The sequence below is a fragment of the Salmo salar genome, chromosome 09 (assembly GCF_965601325.2).
Source record: "Salmo salar chromosome 09, fSalSal1, whole genome shotgun sequence".
NCBI lineage: Eukaryota > Metazoa > Chordata > Actinopteri > Salmoniformes > Salmonidae > Salmo > Salmo salar.
The window spans coordinates 47,733,066-47,749,372 of NC_138299.1; the positions used below are offsets into that span (position 1 = coordinate 47,733,066).

Here is a 16,307-nt window from a genome sequence, read left to right on the forward strand (position 1 = left end):
ATAGATCACTATGCTCCTGTTTCCTGTCTCACACTTAGGACCAGACTAACACTAAATATGAAACGTGGAAATTATGATTCTGTTTATCATGTGTATTATAACAACCAATTTAAATGATTTGCCTTTAAAAAAAAGTGTCCTACTATTTATACATTTTTAAAGTCTATCTTTACGGTAATGTTAGCTCACTTGGATCATTGTCCTTAAATACAAATGGAAAGACTGAAAGAGAAACAGTTGGAGAAGTGAGGGTTTCAATCAGCTCTGTCAACATGGATTGTTCTCTCTCTAATTCTCTGATATGATCACCAGCTTTGGGTTCACCTTTGACCTTCAGAGGGGTCCGTGCCGTCACAATAGCTCTGTTGTCCTTTTCGTTGGACACACGCACAGCCTGCTGCAACCCCCCACCCATCTTGTCTCAACCTGACTTGCACATGAGAAAGTGGGTCATCTTGTCTGCATGTTTTTAAAGTGTTGATTTTTCTGAGTTGATGAGTAATTTCCATAACGTTATGTTTCTTCTACAGCGCTGGAACTCTCATGAAAGCAGTACGGATGAGTACGAGGCAGATGGTGGGTGGAAAGTTGTGATACTTATTATCTTCAATAGATAGTCCGGTTTGGGGGTCAATTTCAAGTAGAATTGACCGCAACACTGATCATAGGAGAGAGACGGAGGACATTTTGTCAAGGGCCTCTGTTCCTTATAGGAGCCAAGGTCTTAAGGCGAGTCTGACCATAATAAAACAATCTTAAAATATCTGTCTGTCTGTAGGCCAGCTGCACCTGTGGAACCCTGATGATCCCTCCACCCCGCGGGGCTCCACGGTGCCCCTGTCAGACCGCCTGGAGGAGAGGTTACGACAGGCCTGTGAAGAGCTGGCTATGCCCTGGGATGGATGTGCCAGCCACCATGAGCTACTGGCTCTCTGTAACCACCTGGGCCTGGAGGTGAGGAAAGAGACTGTCCAAAATGGCCCCCCATTTCTTATAGTGCATTAGATGGGGAATGGGGTGGCATTTTGGATTCCACCTGTTTTTCTTTGGAGGTGAAGAACGAGACTGACGGTCTCAATTCACTCCCTAAACCCTTCCTCTTGGCCCTAAACCCTTCCATGTTAGCAGATCTGTAAGGTGGAAGTAATTTGGTGGTGTGCCAAGGGGAAAGGGTATGAAATGGCATCCTATTCCCTATAATGGGGGGGAATAGGGTGCTATTTTGGACATATCCCAAGTGGAGGTTTGAGAGTCTGAGTAGATGCTGGGAAATGTTTGTAATTGTTGTTGTTTACTTCTGTCTCCAGGTGACGGAGGATGTCCTCCAGGTTCTAAGTGGTGATGAGATCATGAGCGTTCAGGCGTTTACTTCCTGGGTTCTGAACCATGCCAAGCTCCCTACCCCATCTGCCTCCACACCTTACAGACAGCTCAAAAGACTACACTCCTCACAGGTACAGTGAAACCCATCTCAGGTCTAATTCCCATGTTGTAGCCGCCGTCTGAACTTCTCTGACCGAAACATCACAATGTGTTTTTAACCATGGATCTGCAGTACAATAAACTATGTTTTATAAGAGCGTGCCTCACCTCACCTTCTAATCCATGTTGTATCCTGACATGGGTACTGTACCATCAAAGCCATATGGATGCACTTGCCTCTGGTTAACATAGTTTGGGGATTTCTTCCAAACTCTTATCTACTTTAAAAAAAATAAAACGTTTTGTGGAGGAAATATTACATTTTCCTGTTTTTGAGTCACTCATGAACGAAGACACAAATTAACGAATCAATATATTTATTAGACAATTTGACCTTGCTCTTCTGTCCCTGTCCATCGTGGCAGCCGTTTGATGAGACGGGCCGTAGGACCAGCTGTATGACCAGCACCATCAGGATGTGTCTGTTCTCAACTCTGGACGATGGGACAGGGTCCACTCTTGCCGAGGACGTCCTGGATGCCTGGATGGAGGAGGGCATAGAGAACAGCCCTGAGATACTAAAGGTCACACTATTTATTCATTTTTTGCCTATCAGACCTCTGTTCAAATAGTCTGTTCAGTTTTCTTAAGTCTACCTGCAGTGCTGGATGGGCGGGGTTTACAGTTGCCTGGTCTGCATGATATGCTACAGTACCCATAATGCTCTGTTTGGAACATAATGGTGTCCTGTCTCCTTCCCAATACACAATGTAACTCTCACTCTTGACTTGAGGTTGTTGTTTTTTATCCCCTATTTCGAGGGCTTGATATGTTCACACTGAGTTATGTATGTTCTGTAGGCCTTGGATTTTGACCTGGAAGGCAAAGTGAACCTCAGTGAGCTGACTCTGGCTCTGGAGAACGAGCTCCTCATGACAAAGAATGGCATCCACCAGGCTGCACTGGCCAGCTTTAAGGCTGAGATCAGATACCTACTGTGAGTATGAGGAGAAACCTACTGGCCAGCTTTAAGGCTGAGATCAGATACCTACTGTGAGTATGAGGAGAAACCTACTGGCCAGCTTTAAGGCTGAGATCAGATACCTACTGTGAGTATGAGGAGAAACCTACTGGCCAGCTTTAAGGCTGAGATCAGATACCTACTGTGAGTATGAGGAGAAACCTACTGGCCAGCTTTAAGGCTTAGATCAGATACCTACTGGCCAGCTTTAAGGCTGAGATCAGATACCTACTGGCCAGCTTTAAGGCTGAGATCAGATACCTACTGTGAGTATGAGGAGAAACCTACTGGCCAGCTTTAAGGCTGAGATCAGATACCTACTGTGAGTATGAGGAGAAACCTACTGGCCAGCTTTAAGGCTGAGATCAGATACCTACTGGCCAGCTTTAAGGCTGAGATCAGATACCTACTGGCCAGCTTTAAGGCTGAGATCAGATACCTACTGGCCAGCTTTAAGGCTGAGATCAGATACCTACTGGCCAGCTTTAAGGCTGAGATCAGATACCTACTGGCCAGCTTTAAGACTGAGATCAGATACCTACTGTGAGTATGAGGAGATTTCTACACTGGTGTTTAGGTTTGCAAAATGCCAGTAACTTCCCCAAAATGTCCTGGTTTTCCAGAAATCTCGATTGGAAAATTCCCATAATCAGGAGGGGAAAGGCAGGAAATCCAGATTCCACCAACAATTCCTGGAAATCCTGTTAATTTTGGGGAAACTACCGGAATTTTCTAATCAGTTTATTGGTCGCGTACACACATTTTTGCAGATGTTATTGCAGGTTTTGTAACATTCTAAATGGTTGTAAAGTGTTTTGATTAGCTTCCGTGTTTTTTTCCCCCCCCCAGTGAGCGTGTTGATCGTGAGCGCAGAGAGAAAGAGAAGATTCGCTCTGACCTGGACAAAGCGGAGAAGTTAAAAACCCAACTGGCTGCTGAGGTGGACGAGCATCACTCTGCCATCGAACGCATGAATGACCTCAACCTCAGGTAATGTTCCGTGACCTCAACCTCTGGGTGGCGCTCCGTGACCTCAACCTCTGGGTGGCGCTCCGTGACCTCAACCTCTGGGTGGCGTTCCTCGTCGACCCGTTCATTCATTGATGGCTGTTGTTATTTAATTTGTATTATACAGTTGAAGTCGGAAGTTTACATACACTTAGGTCGGAGTCATTAAAACTCGTTTTTCAACCACTCCACAAATTTCTTGTTAACAAACTATAGTTTTGGCAAGTCTGTGTTATGCACAAAGTAGATGTCCTAAGTAATTTTCCCAACTGTTTACAGACAGATAATTTCACTTATAATTCACTGTACCACAATTCCAGTGGATCAGAAGTTTCCATACACTAAGTTGCCTGCCTTTTAAACAGCTTGTAAAATTCCAGAAAATGTCATGGCTTTAGAAGCTTCTGATAGGCTAATTGACATAATTTGAGTCAATTGGAGGTGTACCTGTGGATGTATTTCAAGGCCTACCTTCAAACTCAGTGCCTCTCTCCTTGACATCATGGGAAAATCATGATGATGATGATCATCATAAGAAATCCTTGGGAGCAATTTCCAAATGCCTGAAGGTACCACGTTAATCTGTACAAACAATAGTACGCAAGTATAAACACCATGGGACCACGCAGCCATCATACCGCTCAGGAGACGCGTTCTGTCTCCTAGAGATTAACGTACTTTGGTGTGGAAAGTGCAAATCAATCCCAGAACAACAGCAAAGGACCTTGTGAAGATGCTGGAGGAAACGGGTCCAAAATGATCTATATCCACAGTAAAACGAGTCCTATATCGACATAACCTGAAAGGTCGCTCAGCAAGGAAGAAGCCACTGCTCCAAAACCGCCATAAAAAAGCCAGATTACGGTTTGCAACTGCACATGGGGACAAAGATTGTACTTTTTCGAGAAATGTCCTCTGGTCTGATGAAAAAAAATAGAACTGTTTGGCCATAATGACCATCGATATGTTTGGATGAAAAACGTGGGAGGCTTGCAAGTCGAAGAACACCATCCCAACCATGAAGCACGGGGATGGCAGCATCATGTTGTGGGGGTGCTTTGCTGCAGGAGGGACTGGTGCACTTCACAAAATAGATGGCTTCATGAGCAAGAAAAATTGTGGATATATTGAAGCAACATCTCAAGACATCAGTCAGGAAGTTAAAGCTTGGTTGCAAATGGGTCTTCCAAATGGACAATGACACCAAGCATACTTCCAAAGCTGTGGCAAAATGGCTTAAGGACAACAAAGTCAAGGTATTGGAGTGGCCATCACAAAGCCCTGACCTCAATCCTATAGAACATTTGTGGGCAGAACTGAAAAAGCGTGTGAGAGCAAGGAGGCCTTCAAACCTGACCCAAGTTTAAAAAAAAAAATGTAAATGCAATGCTACCAAATACTAATTGAGTGTATGTAAACTTCTGACCCACTGGGAATGTGATGAAAGAAATAAAAGCTGAAATAAATCATTCTCTCTACTATTATTCTGGCATTTCACATTCTTAAAATAAAGTGGTGATCCTAACTGACCTAAGACAGGGACTTTTTACTAGGATGGAATGTCAGGAATTGTGAAAAACTGAGTTTAAATGTATTTAGCTAAGGTGTATGTAAACTTCAGACGTCAACTGTATGTATGGTACTTGTAACCTGGCAATGTCTTTCTTAAATGCCCCTGGGGGGATAAATGAAGATTTTGTAACTAAAGTTGAATTAAATTGAATCGAATGGGGCCTCCTGAGTGGCACAGCGGTCTAAGGCACTGGATCGCAGTGTTGTGGCGTCATTACCGGACGTGACCGGGAGTCCCATTGGCCCAGCGTCGTCCAGGTTAGGGGAGGGTTTGGCCGGGGTGGGGGGGCTTTACTTGGCTCATCGTGCTCTAGCGACTCCTTGTGGCGGCCCGGGCGCCTGCAGGCTGACATCGGTCGTCAGTTGAATGGTGTTTCCTCCGACACCTTGGTGCATCTGGCTTCCGGGTTAAGCGAGCGTGTGTTATGTTTCGGAGGATGCATGACTCGACCTTCGCCTCTCCTGAGCCCGTTGGCGAGCGGCAGCGATGAGACAAGATCGTAATCACGAAAAAGGGGGTAAAAATGACAAAATAAATTGGGGGAATCTAAGGAATGGAATGGAATTACATTTTTTTCCCTCCCCCTGTTTGTTCTACAGGAAGCTGGAGCAGGAACACAGGGATAAGCTGGTATCTGTCAGGTCAGAGATCATTCAAGAGATGGACCAGATACAGCAGCAGAAAGAGAAACTTGAGGCAGAGATGGAGAAGATCAGAGACGATGAGACCTTCCTCAGAGATCACCTGTCACTCACTGTCACGGTAACTAACACAACCACCTCTCTCACTCACTGTCACGGTAACAGCTCAATCAGAACTTTCCTTCTGAATATTGTTTGATGTACTAGAAAGCAGATGGAAAGTTCTGCTGTTGCCAAATAGGTTGTTGCTCTAAATCAATAGAGGATAGCAGGTTGGTCTGGCTCTCTCAGGACCGTAGGCATCTGGAGATGGCACAGAGAAACTGGTGATCTGTCTCCCCCTATCTCTAACCCCACTGACATGTTCAACCTGACCCGGTCTCTAAAACTAACTTCTTTCAAGTTAGACCACCATAGTCCCCGTTCCCAAGAATGCCAAGGTGACCTGTCTGCATGACTATTTCCCCTAGCGCTCACATCTATAGCCATGAAAGGCTGGTCATGGCTCACATCAACACACTCATCCCAGACACCTTAGACCCACATACCGCCCCAACAGATCCACAGATGACGTGATGTCTATTGTACTCCACACTCCCCTCACCCACCTGGTCAAAAGGAATACCTTTGGTGTAAGAATGTTCATTGACTATAGCTCAGCATTCAACACCATAGTACCCTCCAAGCTCAGGATCCTGGGGCTGAAGACCTCCCTCTGCAACTGGATCCTGGACTTCCTGATGGGCCGCCCCCAGGTGGTGAGGATAGGCAACGACACCTGAGCTAAACTGACCCTCAACACGGGGGTCCCTCAGTGGTGTGTACTTAGTCCCCTCCTGTACTTCCTGTTCACCCACGACTGAGTGGCCTCACATGACTCCAACACCGTCATCATGCTGACGACACGATGGTGGTAGGCCTGATCGACGATGAGACGGCATACAGGGAGGTCAAAGACCTGGCAGTGTGGTGCCAGGACAACCTCAACGTCAGCAAGACAAAGGAGCTGATCATGGACGCCCCCATTCACATCGACAGGGCTGTAGTGGAGCATCATGTTCCTCGGTGTCCACATCAATAAGGATCTATCATGGTCCACACACAGTCGTGACGAGATCACGACAACGCTTCTTCCCCCTCAGGAGGCTGAAAAGATTTGGCATGGCCCCTTCAAAGTTCTACAGCTGCACCATTGAGAGCATCTTGACTGGCTGCATCACCGCTTGGTATGGCAACGGCAAGGCATCCCATGGCAAGGTGCTACAGATGGTGATCATGGCCCAGTACATCACTGGGGCCGAGTTCCCTGCCATCTAAGACCTCTATACCAGGGGGTGTCAGAGGAAGGTAAAAACTCATTCAGACTCCAGCCACCCAAGCCGTAGACTGTTCTCCCTGCTACAGTCTGGAACCAACAGGACCCTGAACACCTTCTACACCCAAGCCATAACACTGCTACAATGACACCCCAACACACACTACATACACCCACATAACATTCCCATACATGCATACTGACCCCACACTCACCATATACGCTGCTGCTCTGTCTATCCTGTTGCCTAGTCACTTCACTCCTACCTACATGTACAGTTGAAGTCGGAAGTTTACATACACCTTAGCCAAATACATTTAAACTCAATTTTTTTTACGATTCCTGACATTTAATCCTAGTAAAAATTCCCTGTCTTAGATCAGTCAGGATCACCACTTTATTTTAAGAATGTGAAATGTCAGAATAATAGTAGTGATTTATTTAAGCTTTTATTTCTTTCATCACATTCCCAGTGGGTCAGAAGCTTACATACTCAATTAGTATTTGGTAGCATTGCCTTCAAATTGTTTAACTTGGGTCAAACGTTTTGGGTAGCCTTCCACAAGCTTCCCATAATAAGTTGGGTGAATTCTGGCCCATTTCTCCTGACAGAGCTGGTGCAACTGAGTCATGTTTGAAGGCCTCCTTGCTGTCACATGCTTTTTCAGTTCTGCCCACAAATGTTCTATAGGATTGAAGTCAGGGCTTTGTGATGGCCACTCCAATAACTTGACTTTACTGTCCTTAAGACATTTTGTCACAACTTTGGAAGTATGCTTGGGGTCATTGTCCATTTGGAAGACCCATTTGCGACCAAGCTTTAACTTCCTGACTGATGTCTTGAGATGTTGCTTCAATATATTTTCATAATTTTCCTTCCTCATGAAGCCATCCATTTTGTGAAGTGCACCAGTCCCTCCTGCAGCAAAGCATCCCCACAACATGATGCTACCACCCTTGTGCTTCATGGTTGGGATGATGTTCTTCGGCTTGCAAGTAACCCCCTTTTTCCTCCAAACATAATGATGGTCATTATGGCCAAACAGTTCTATTTTTGTTTCATCAGACCAGAGGACATTTCTCAAAAAAGTACCATCTTTGTCCCCATGTGCAGTTGCAAACTGTAGACTGGCTTTTTTATGGCGGTTTTGGAGCAGTGGCTTCTTCCTTGCTGAGCGGCCTTTCAGGTTATGTCGATATAGGACTTGTTTTACTGTGGATATAGATACTTTTGTACCGGTTTACTCCAGCATCTTCACAAGGTCCTTTGCTGTTGTTCTGGGATTGATTTGCAGTTTTCGCACCAAAGTATGTTAATCTCTAGGAGACAGAACGTGTCTCCTTCCTGAGCGGTATGATGGCTGCGTGGTCCCATGGTGTTTATACTTGCGTACTATTGTTTGTACAGATGAACGTGGTACCTTCAGGCGTTTGGAAATTGCTCCCAAGGATGAACCAGACTTGTGGAGGTCTACAATTTATTTTCTGAGGTCTTGTCTGATTTCTTTTGATTTTCCCATGATGTCAAGCAAAGAGGCGCTGAGTTTGAAGGTAGGCCTCGAAATACATCCACCGGTACACCTCCAATTGACTCAAATTATGTCAATTAGCCTATCAGAAGCTTCTAAAGCCATGACATTATTTTCTGGAATTTTCCAAGCTGTTTAAAGCCACAGTCAATATGTATGTATGTACTTTTCTGACCCACTGGAATTGTGATACAGTGAAATAATCTGTCTGTAAACAATTGTCGGAAAAATTACTTGTCATGCACAAAGTAGATGTTCTAACCGACTTGCCAAAACTATAGTTTGTGAAGTGGTTGAAAAACGAGTTTTAATGACTCCAACCTAAGTGTATGTAAACTTCCCACTTCAACTGTACATATCTACCTCAATTACCGCGTACCCCTGCACATCAACTCAGTACTGGTACTTCCTGTATATAGCCGTGGCATTACCTGGTACTTCCTGTATATAGCTGTGGCATTACCTGGTACTTCCTGTATATAGCCGTGGCATTACCTGGTACTTCCTGTATATAGCCGTGGCATTACCTGGTACTTCCTGTATATAGCCGTGGCATTACCTGGTACTTCCTGTATATAGCCGTGGCATTACCTGGTACTTCCTGTATATAGCCGTGGCTTTACCTGGTACTTCCTGTATATAGCCGTGGCTTTACCTGGTACTTCCTGTATATAGCCGTGGCTTTACCTGGTACTTCCTGTATATAGCCGTGGCTTTACCTGGTACTTCCTGTATATAGCCGTGGCATTACCTGGTACTTCCTGTATATAGCCGTGGCTTTACCTGGTACTTCCTGTATATAGCCGTGGCTTTACCTGGTACTTCCTGTATATAGCCGTGGCTTTACCTGGTACTTCCTGTATATAGCCGTGGCTTTACCTGGTACTTCCTGTATATAGCCGTGGCTTTACCTGGTACTTCCTGTATATAGCCGTGGCTTTACCTGGTACTTCCTGTATATAGCCGTGGCTTTACCTGGTACTTCCTGTATATAGCCGTGGCTTTACCTGGTACTTCCTGTATATAGCCGTGGCTTTACCTGGTACTTCCTGTATATAGCCGTGGCTTTACCTGGTACTTCCTGTATATAGCCGTGGCTTTACCTGGTACTTCCTGTATATAGCCGTGGCTTTACCTGGTACTTCCTGTATATAGCCGTGGCTTTACCTGGTACTTCCTGTATATAGCCGTGGCTTTACCTGGTACTTCCTGTATATAGCCGTGGCTTTACCTGGTACTTCCTGTATATAGCCGTGGCTTTACCTGGTACTTCCTGTATATAGCCGTGGCTTTACCTGGTACTTCCTGTATATAGCCGTGGCTTTACCTGGTACTTCCTGTATATAGCCGTGGCTTTACCTGGTACTTCCTGTATATAGCCGTGGCTTTACCTGGTACTTCCTGTATATAGCCGTGGCTTTACCTGGTACTTCCTGTATATAGCCGTGGCTTTACCTGGTACTTCCTGTATATAGCTGTGGCTTTACCTGGTACTTCCTGTATATAGCTGTGGCATTTTTAAACAACTTTCCATCGTTGGCAAAGGACCCGTAAGTATGCATTTCACTGTTAGTCTACACCTGTTGTTTGCTAAATATGACACAAAATATACATATTTTATTTAAACCCACACACTTAACCCTCACTTCTCACGTTAACCCTCACTTCTCACGTTAACCCTCACTCTAACTTCAGGAAAGTAGGCGTCTGGAGATGGAGCTGCTGGACAGCACTGAGAAACTGTTGGAGGCAGAAAGCCAAGTCAGCGAACTGCAGAAGAATCTGGATAACATCCTGAAGGAAAAGGTAAAGATCATTCTCTCCTACAGTATTGTGTATTGACATTAACCGTTTTCAGGGCTAGCAGTCACAAAGGGCCCCATTTTAATAATATACATCTACTGTAGTAGATGTCCATAGTAATCTGGCACACGTTTTTCAGTTCTGGCTAATGGAATGAGAATCTATATCTATTCTGAAGTATCTGTCTGTAAGAAGTTCTGGTTCTGTTTCCTCAGTTTGGGGACCTGGACCCAGGCAGTGCGGAGTTCTTCCTACAGGAGGAGCGTCTCGGACGGCTCCGCAGCAGCTATGAGGAACAGTGCCGGGTAAGCGTAGGGCCCGCCGAGAGGCAGGGCACGTGCCCGCCCAGAGAGGCAGGGCACGTGCCCGCCCAGAGAGGCAGGGCACGTGCCCGCCCAGAGAGGCAGGGCACGTGCCCGCCCAGAGAGGCAGGGCACGTGCCCGCCCAGAGAGGCAGGGCACGTGCCCGCCCAGAGAGGCAGGGCACGTGCCCGCCCAGAGAGGCAGGGCACGTGCCCGCCCAGAGAGGCAGGGCACGTGCCCGCCCAGAGAGGCAGGGCACGTGCCCGCCCAGAGAGGCAGGGCACGTGCCCGCCCAGAGAGGCAGGGCACGTGCCCGCCCAGAGAGGCAGGGCACGTGCCCGCCCAGAGAGGCAGGGCACGTGCCCGCCGAGAGGCAGGGCCGGGTAATGGGTCTCACTGGAACCAATCCATCAAGTAATCATTAAAACTATCAATCAATCCATCAACTAACTGTAAACATACTACTTTAGAGGTAGGTTGCCTATTTTTTTTATTTTTATGACTAATATTTGTTTTGACTGATTTTATTGTGAATGTGTTTGTGGCAGGAGCTGCAGGATCGCATTGATGAGCTTCAAGCAGAGCTGCAGGCGTACTACAACTTGGGCCGCACCTCTCAGCCCTGTCTCAAACCCTCGCTCTCTGAGGAGCTGGGGAGTATGAGTCCTGGCATGGAGTCAGACCCAGGTACATTGAAGCAGAACATTGGTTTGAACTCATATAGCATTTGGGGGGGGGGGGGGGGGGTTTATGTACCAAATGGCACCCTATTTCCTATGTAGTGCACTTCTTTTGACCTTTTATATATGTATTTCTATGTCCAGATACCCCGCAAACATCTTCCCTGAAAGTCCCCAGACATGCCCTATGACTTTCAGAGTAGACGTTTGCTGGGTATCTGGAGATAGAGATGCTGCTTGAGCAAGGCAAGATGTAGAATCCTTCATCTTGATCACGTAATCACATCACTAGTTATTTGGATGCAAGGAGATTTTTTATTTTTATATATATTTTATTTTTATGTATTAGGTATATATATTTTATTTTTATGTATTAGGTATATATATTTTATTTTTATGTATTAGATATATATGATTTTATTTTTATGTATTAGATATATATGATTTTATTTTTATGTATTAGATATATGATTTTATTTTTATGTATTAGATATATGATTTTATTTTTATGTATTAGATATATGATTTTATTTTTATGTATTAGATATATGATTTTATTTTTATGTATTAGATATATATGATTTTATTTTTATGTATTAGATATGATTTTATTTTTGTATTAGATATGATTTTATTTATGTATTAGATATGATTTTATTTGTGTATTAGATATATATATGATTTTATTTTTGTGTATTAGATATATATGATTTTATTTATGTATTTATTTTAGATCAGTGATATTGCCCAGTACAACAGCTATGTAGTCAAACACATTGATAAGCTAAAGAACACATTGATAAGCTAAAGAACATGAGAGCTAGTTAGTAGCTCCTGCCTCTCCTGTCTGTTTGCCAGTACAGCCAGAAGAGGACTGGCCTTCCCTCTGAGCCTGGTTCCTCACCTGTCTGTTTGCCAGTACAGCCAGAAGAGGACTGGCCTTCCCTCTGAGCCTGGTTCCTCACCTGTCTGTTTGTCAGTACAGCCAGAAGAGGACTGGCCTTCCCTCTGAGCCTGGTTCCTCTCCTGTCTGTTTGTCAGTACAGCCAGAAGAGGACTGGCCTTCCCTCTGAGCCTGGTTCCTCTCCTGTCTGTTTGCCAGTACAGCCAGAAGAGGACTGGCCTTCCCTCTGAGCCTGGTTCCTCTCCTGTCTGTTTGTCAGTACAGCCAGAAGAGGACTGGCCTTCCCTCTGAGCCTGGTTCCTCACCTGTCTGTTTGCCAGTACAGCCAGAAGAGGACTGGCCTTCCCTCTGAGCCTGGTTCCTCACCTGTCTGTTTGTCAGTACAGCCAGAAGAGGACTGGCCTTCCCTCTGAGCCTGGTTCCTCTAGGTTTCTTCCTAGTTTCCTTCCTTCGCGGGAGTTTATCCTTGCCACCTGTGCTTCTGCATTGCTTGTTTGATGTTTTATGCCAGGTATCTGTAAAAAAACAACAACAAAAAAACAACTTTGACAACTGCTGATGGGGGAGAAAAAAACGCATTTGATTGTCTCCAGGCCTGGGCTTGGAGGAGGGCCAGCCATTGTTCAACATGAGCCTGGAGGCAGAGTTGATGCTGGAGCAGCTGAAAGAGAAGCACCTCCAAGAGATGGCGCATCTACAGGCTCAGACACTTAACTACCAGTGTTTCAACAGAATTCCTAAAGCAATCCCTATTTCACTGTGCCATGTTTACTTTATTGGAGACAGATTGGGTGTAGCTAGATGGAATTCCCCACTCCTTTATAGGAGACAGATTGGGTGTAGCTAGATGGAATTCCCCACTCCTTTATAGGAGACAGATTGGGTGTAGCTAGATGGAATTCCCCACTCCTTTATAGGAGACAGATTGGGTGTAGCTAGATGGAATTCCCCACTCCTTTATAGGAGACAGATTGGGTGTAGCTAGATGGAATTCCCCACTCCTTTATAGGAGACAGATTGGGTGTAGCTAGATGGAATTCCCCACTCCTTTATAGGAGACAGATTGGGTGTAGCTAGATGGAATTCCCCACTCCTTTATAGGAGACAGATTGGGTGTAGCTAGATGGAATTCCCCACTCGTTTAACGGAGATGGATTGGGTGTAGCTAGATGGAATTCTCCACTCGTTTAACGGAGATGGATTGGGTGTAGCTAGATGGGGCAGTCCCCACTCCTTTATCGGAGACAGAGTGGGTGTAGCTAGATGGGGCAGTCCCCACTCCTTTATCGGAGACAGAGTGGGTGTAGCTAGGTGTGTGTTTATGTATGTATGCCAGGGTTAGCGGCTCTAACCACAAACCTGGGCCACACAGACCACACTGCATTGTTTTGTTCTGATATAGCTGGATATGATTTTCCCCATGTCATTACAGGTGAGTGAATTTGACCAGAAGGTGGAGGAGCAGAAGACGGACCAGGAGACCCAGAAGTCAGCCTTGTCTCTGCAGTACATGGAGGAGATCCAGGCTCTACACGGCGAGATGTCCAGCAGCCAGAACAGGGCCCTGGAGCTCCAGGCCCAGCTAGAGCAGGCAGAGGAGGAGCGGGCTGGCTTGGAGCAGAGGCAGGCTGAGGAGAGAGAAGAGCTGGAGCACCAGCAAGAGGAGGAAGTGAGTAGAAGACTGTGTGACCCAATTGGTTAAAGCATGGCACTTGCAGGGAATCATGGGGTTTGATTCTTGCTGGGGCCACCCATACAAAAATGTATGCGCTCAGTGATAAGTCAGTGGTAAAGGGCGTCTATTCCATTATTTGATTATATTAGGTGAGCAGCCTGAAGCAGCAGCTCCTAGAGGCCCGCGCCCAGGCTGCCGCACTGGAGGAGCGGCTCCTAGAGGCCCGCGCCCAGGCTGCCGCCCTGGAGGAGCGGCTCCTAGAGGCCCGCGCCCAGGCTGCCGCCCTGGAGGAGCGGCTCCTAGAGGCCCGCGCCCAGGCTGCCGCCCTGGAGGAGCGGCTCCTAGAGGCCCGCGCCCAGGCTGCCGCCCTGGAGGAGCGGCTCCTAGAGGCCCGCGCCCAGGCTGCCGCCCTGGAGGAGCGGCTCCTAGAGGCCCGCGCCCAGGCTGCCGCCCTGGAGGAGCGGCTCCTAGAGGCCCGCGCCCAGGCTGCCGCCCTGGAGGAGCGGCTCCTAGAGGCCCGCGCCCAGGCTGCCGCCCTGGAGGAGCGGCTCCTAGAGGCCCGCGCCCAGGCTGCCGCCCTGGAGGAGCGGCTCCTAGAGGCCCGCGCCCAGGCTGCCGCCCTGGAGGAGCAGCTGAAGGGCCTGGAGGCCCAACAGTCGAACGCTGAGCTGGGCCTGGACACAGAGATGCAGGAGCTAAGGAAACTACATGCTGTGGAACTCAACAAGCTGGACGAGGAGCACAAAGAGATCCTTTTGACCAGGATGGAAGAAGAGCGGGGGAAGCTACAGGAGGAGAGGGCGGAGGTGGAGATGAGGCTGTTAAAGGAGTGGGAGAGGGAAAAGCTGGAGTTAAAGCAGAGCCACGAGGAGACAGTGAAGGCTAGGATAGAGGAGGTGAGTGTCAGGTTCCAAGCGGAGCGAGAGGAGCTGGAGATGAGACTCATGGAGGAGTGGGAGAGCGAGAAGACTCAGTTGAACAAGCAGAGTAACGAGTCGCTGCAGACCATGTTAGAGGAGGCGACGTTACGACTAGTCAAGGAGCAGCAGAACAGGGAGGCCAGGCTCACTGAGCAGTGGGAGCTGGAACGAGCTCGGCTTCAGGAGTGTCATGAGGTGGCTCTCCTCACCAGGTTAGCCGAGGAGCGCCTGAATCAGCAGGAGGAAACTGAGAGGAGGCTGAGGGAGGACTGGGACAGGGAGAGACTCCAGCTGGAGGGGGACTATGAGGGGATGTTTCAGGAGCGGCTGCAGGAGGAGAGGCAGAGCCTAAAGGAGGCCCACAGACAGGCCGTGCAGGAACTGAGTGCCAAACACCATGAGGAGAGAGAACAGCTCAGCGGTCTACTGGATAAACTGCGGGACAACATCGCTGAGAAGAGGTAAGACTGTCTTACTGTAATTGAATCAGCTTATGAACAATTTCCTTTGTTACATTGTTTAAGGTTTATGTCCCAGCATTGACTATTTGTCCATTAAAAACCTGTAAAAAGCTTAAAAAAAATGTAAAAAGGTCATTATCAGCTTCCATTCAGTCAGCTTATCAAGCCGCTTCGCCAGGCTATATATACTGCTCAAAAAAATAAAGGGAACACTTAAACAACACAATGTAACTCCAAGTCAATCACACTTCTGTGAAATCAAACTGTCCACTTAGGAAGCAACACTGATTGACAATAAATTTCACATGCTGTTGTGCAAATGGAACAGACAACAGGTGGAAATTATAGGCAATTAGCAAGACACCCCCAATAAAGGAGTGGCTCTGCAGGTGGTAACCACAGACCACTTCTCAGTTCCTATGCTTCCTGGGTGATGTTTTGGTCACTTATGGATGCTGGCGGTGCTTTCACTCTAGTGGTAGCATGAGACGGAGTCTACAACCCACACAAATGGCTCAGGTAGTGCAGCTCATCCAGGATGGCACATCAATGCGAGCTGTGGCAAGAAGGTTTGCTGTGTCTGTCAGCGTAGTGTCCAGAGCATGGAGGCGCTACCAGGAGACGGGCCAGTACATCAGGAGACGTGGAGGAGGCCGTAGGAGGGCAACAACCCAGCAGCAGGACCGCTACCTCCGCCTTTGTGCAAGGAGGAGCACTGCCAGAGCCCTGCAAAATGACCTCCAGCAGGCCACAAATGTGCATGTGTCTGCTCAAACGGTCAGAAACAGACTCCATGAGGGTGGTATGAGGGCCCGACGTCCACAGGTGGGGGTTGTGCTTACAGCCCAACACCGTGCAAGATGTTTTGCATTTGCCAGAGAACACCAAGATTGGCAAATTCGCCACTGGCGCCCTGTGCTCTTCACAGATGAAAGCAGGTTCACACTGAGCACGTGACAGACGTGACAGAGTCTGGAGACGCCGTGGAGAACGTTCTGCTGCCTGCAACATCCTCCAGCATGACCGGTTTGGCGGTGGGTCAGTCATGGTGT

At 47.2% G+C, this 16,307-nt stretch overlaps 1 protein-coding gene across 1 annotated transcript in view; it reads left to right on the forward strand.

Annotated features, from left to right (window-relative positions):
* Positions 1-16,307, forward strand: part of LOC106611458 (uncharacterized) — a 64,177-nt gene that overhangs the window by 24,270 nt on the left and 23,600 nt on the right. Inside the window, exons 5-17 of the mRNA XM_082955499.1 lie at positions 531-576; positions 779-954; positions 1,308-1,454; positions 1,848-2,006; positions 2,283-2,419; positions 3,293-3,433; positions 5,624-5,786; positions 10,205-10,315; positions 10,528-10,617; positions 11,164-11,302; positions 12,793-12,941; positions 13,602-13,868; positions 14,024-15,255. Coding sequence (XP_082811625.1) covers positions 531-576; positions 779-954; positions 1,308-1,454; positions 1,848-2,006; positions 2,283-2,419; positions 3,293-3,433; positions 5,624-5,786; positions 10,205-10,315; positions 10,528-10,617; positions 11,164-11,302; positions 12,793-12,941; positions 13,602-13,868; positions 14,024-15,255 — 2,957 coding nt within the window. The remainder of the gene's footprint in view (positions 1-530; positions 577-778; positions 955-1,307; positions 1,455-1,847; positions 2,007-2,282; positions 2,420-3,292; positions 3,434-5,623; positions 5,787-10,204; positions 10,316-10,527; positions 10,618-11,163; positions 11,303-12,792; positions 12,942-13,601; positions 13,869-14,023; positions 15,256-16,307) is intronic.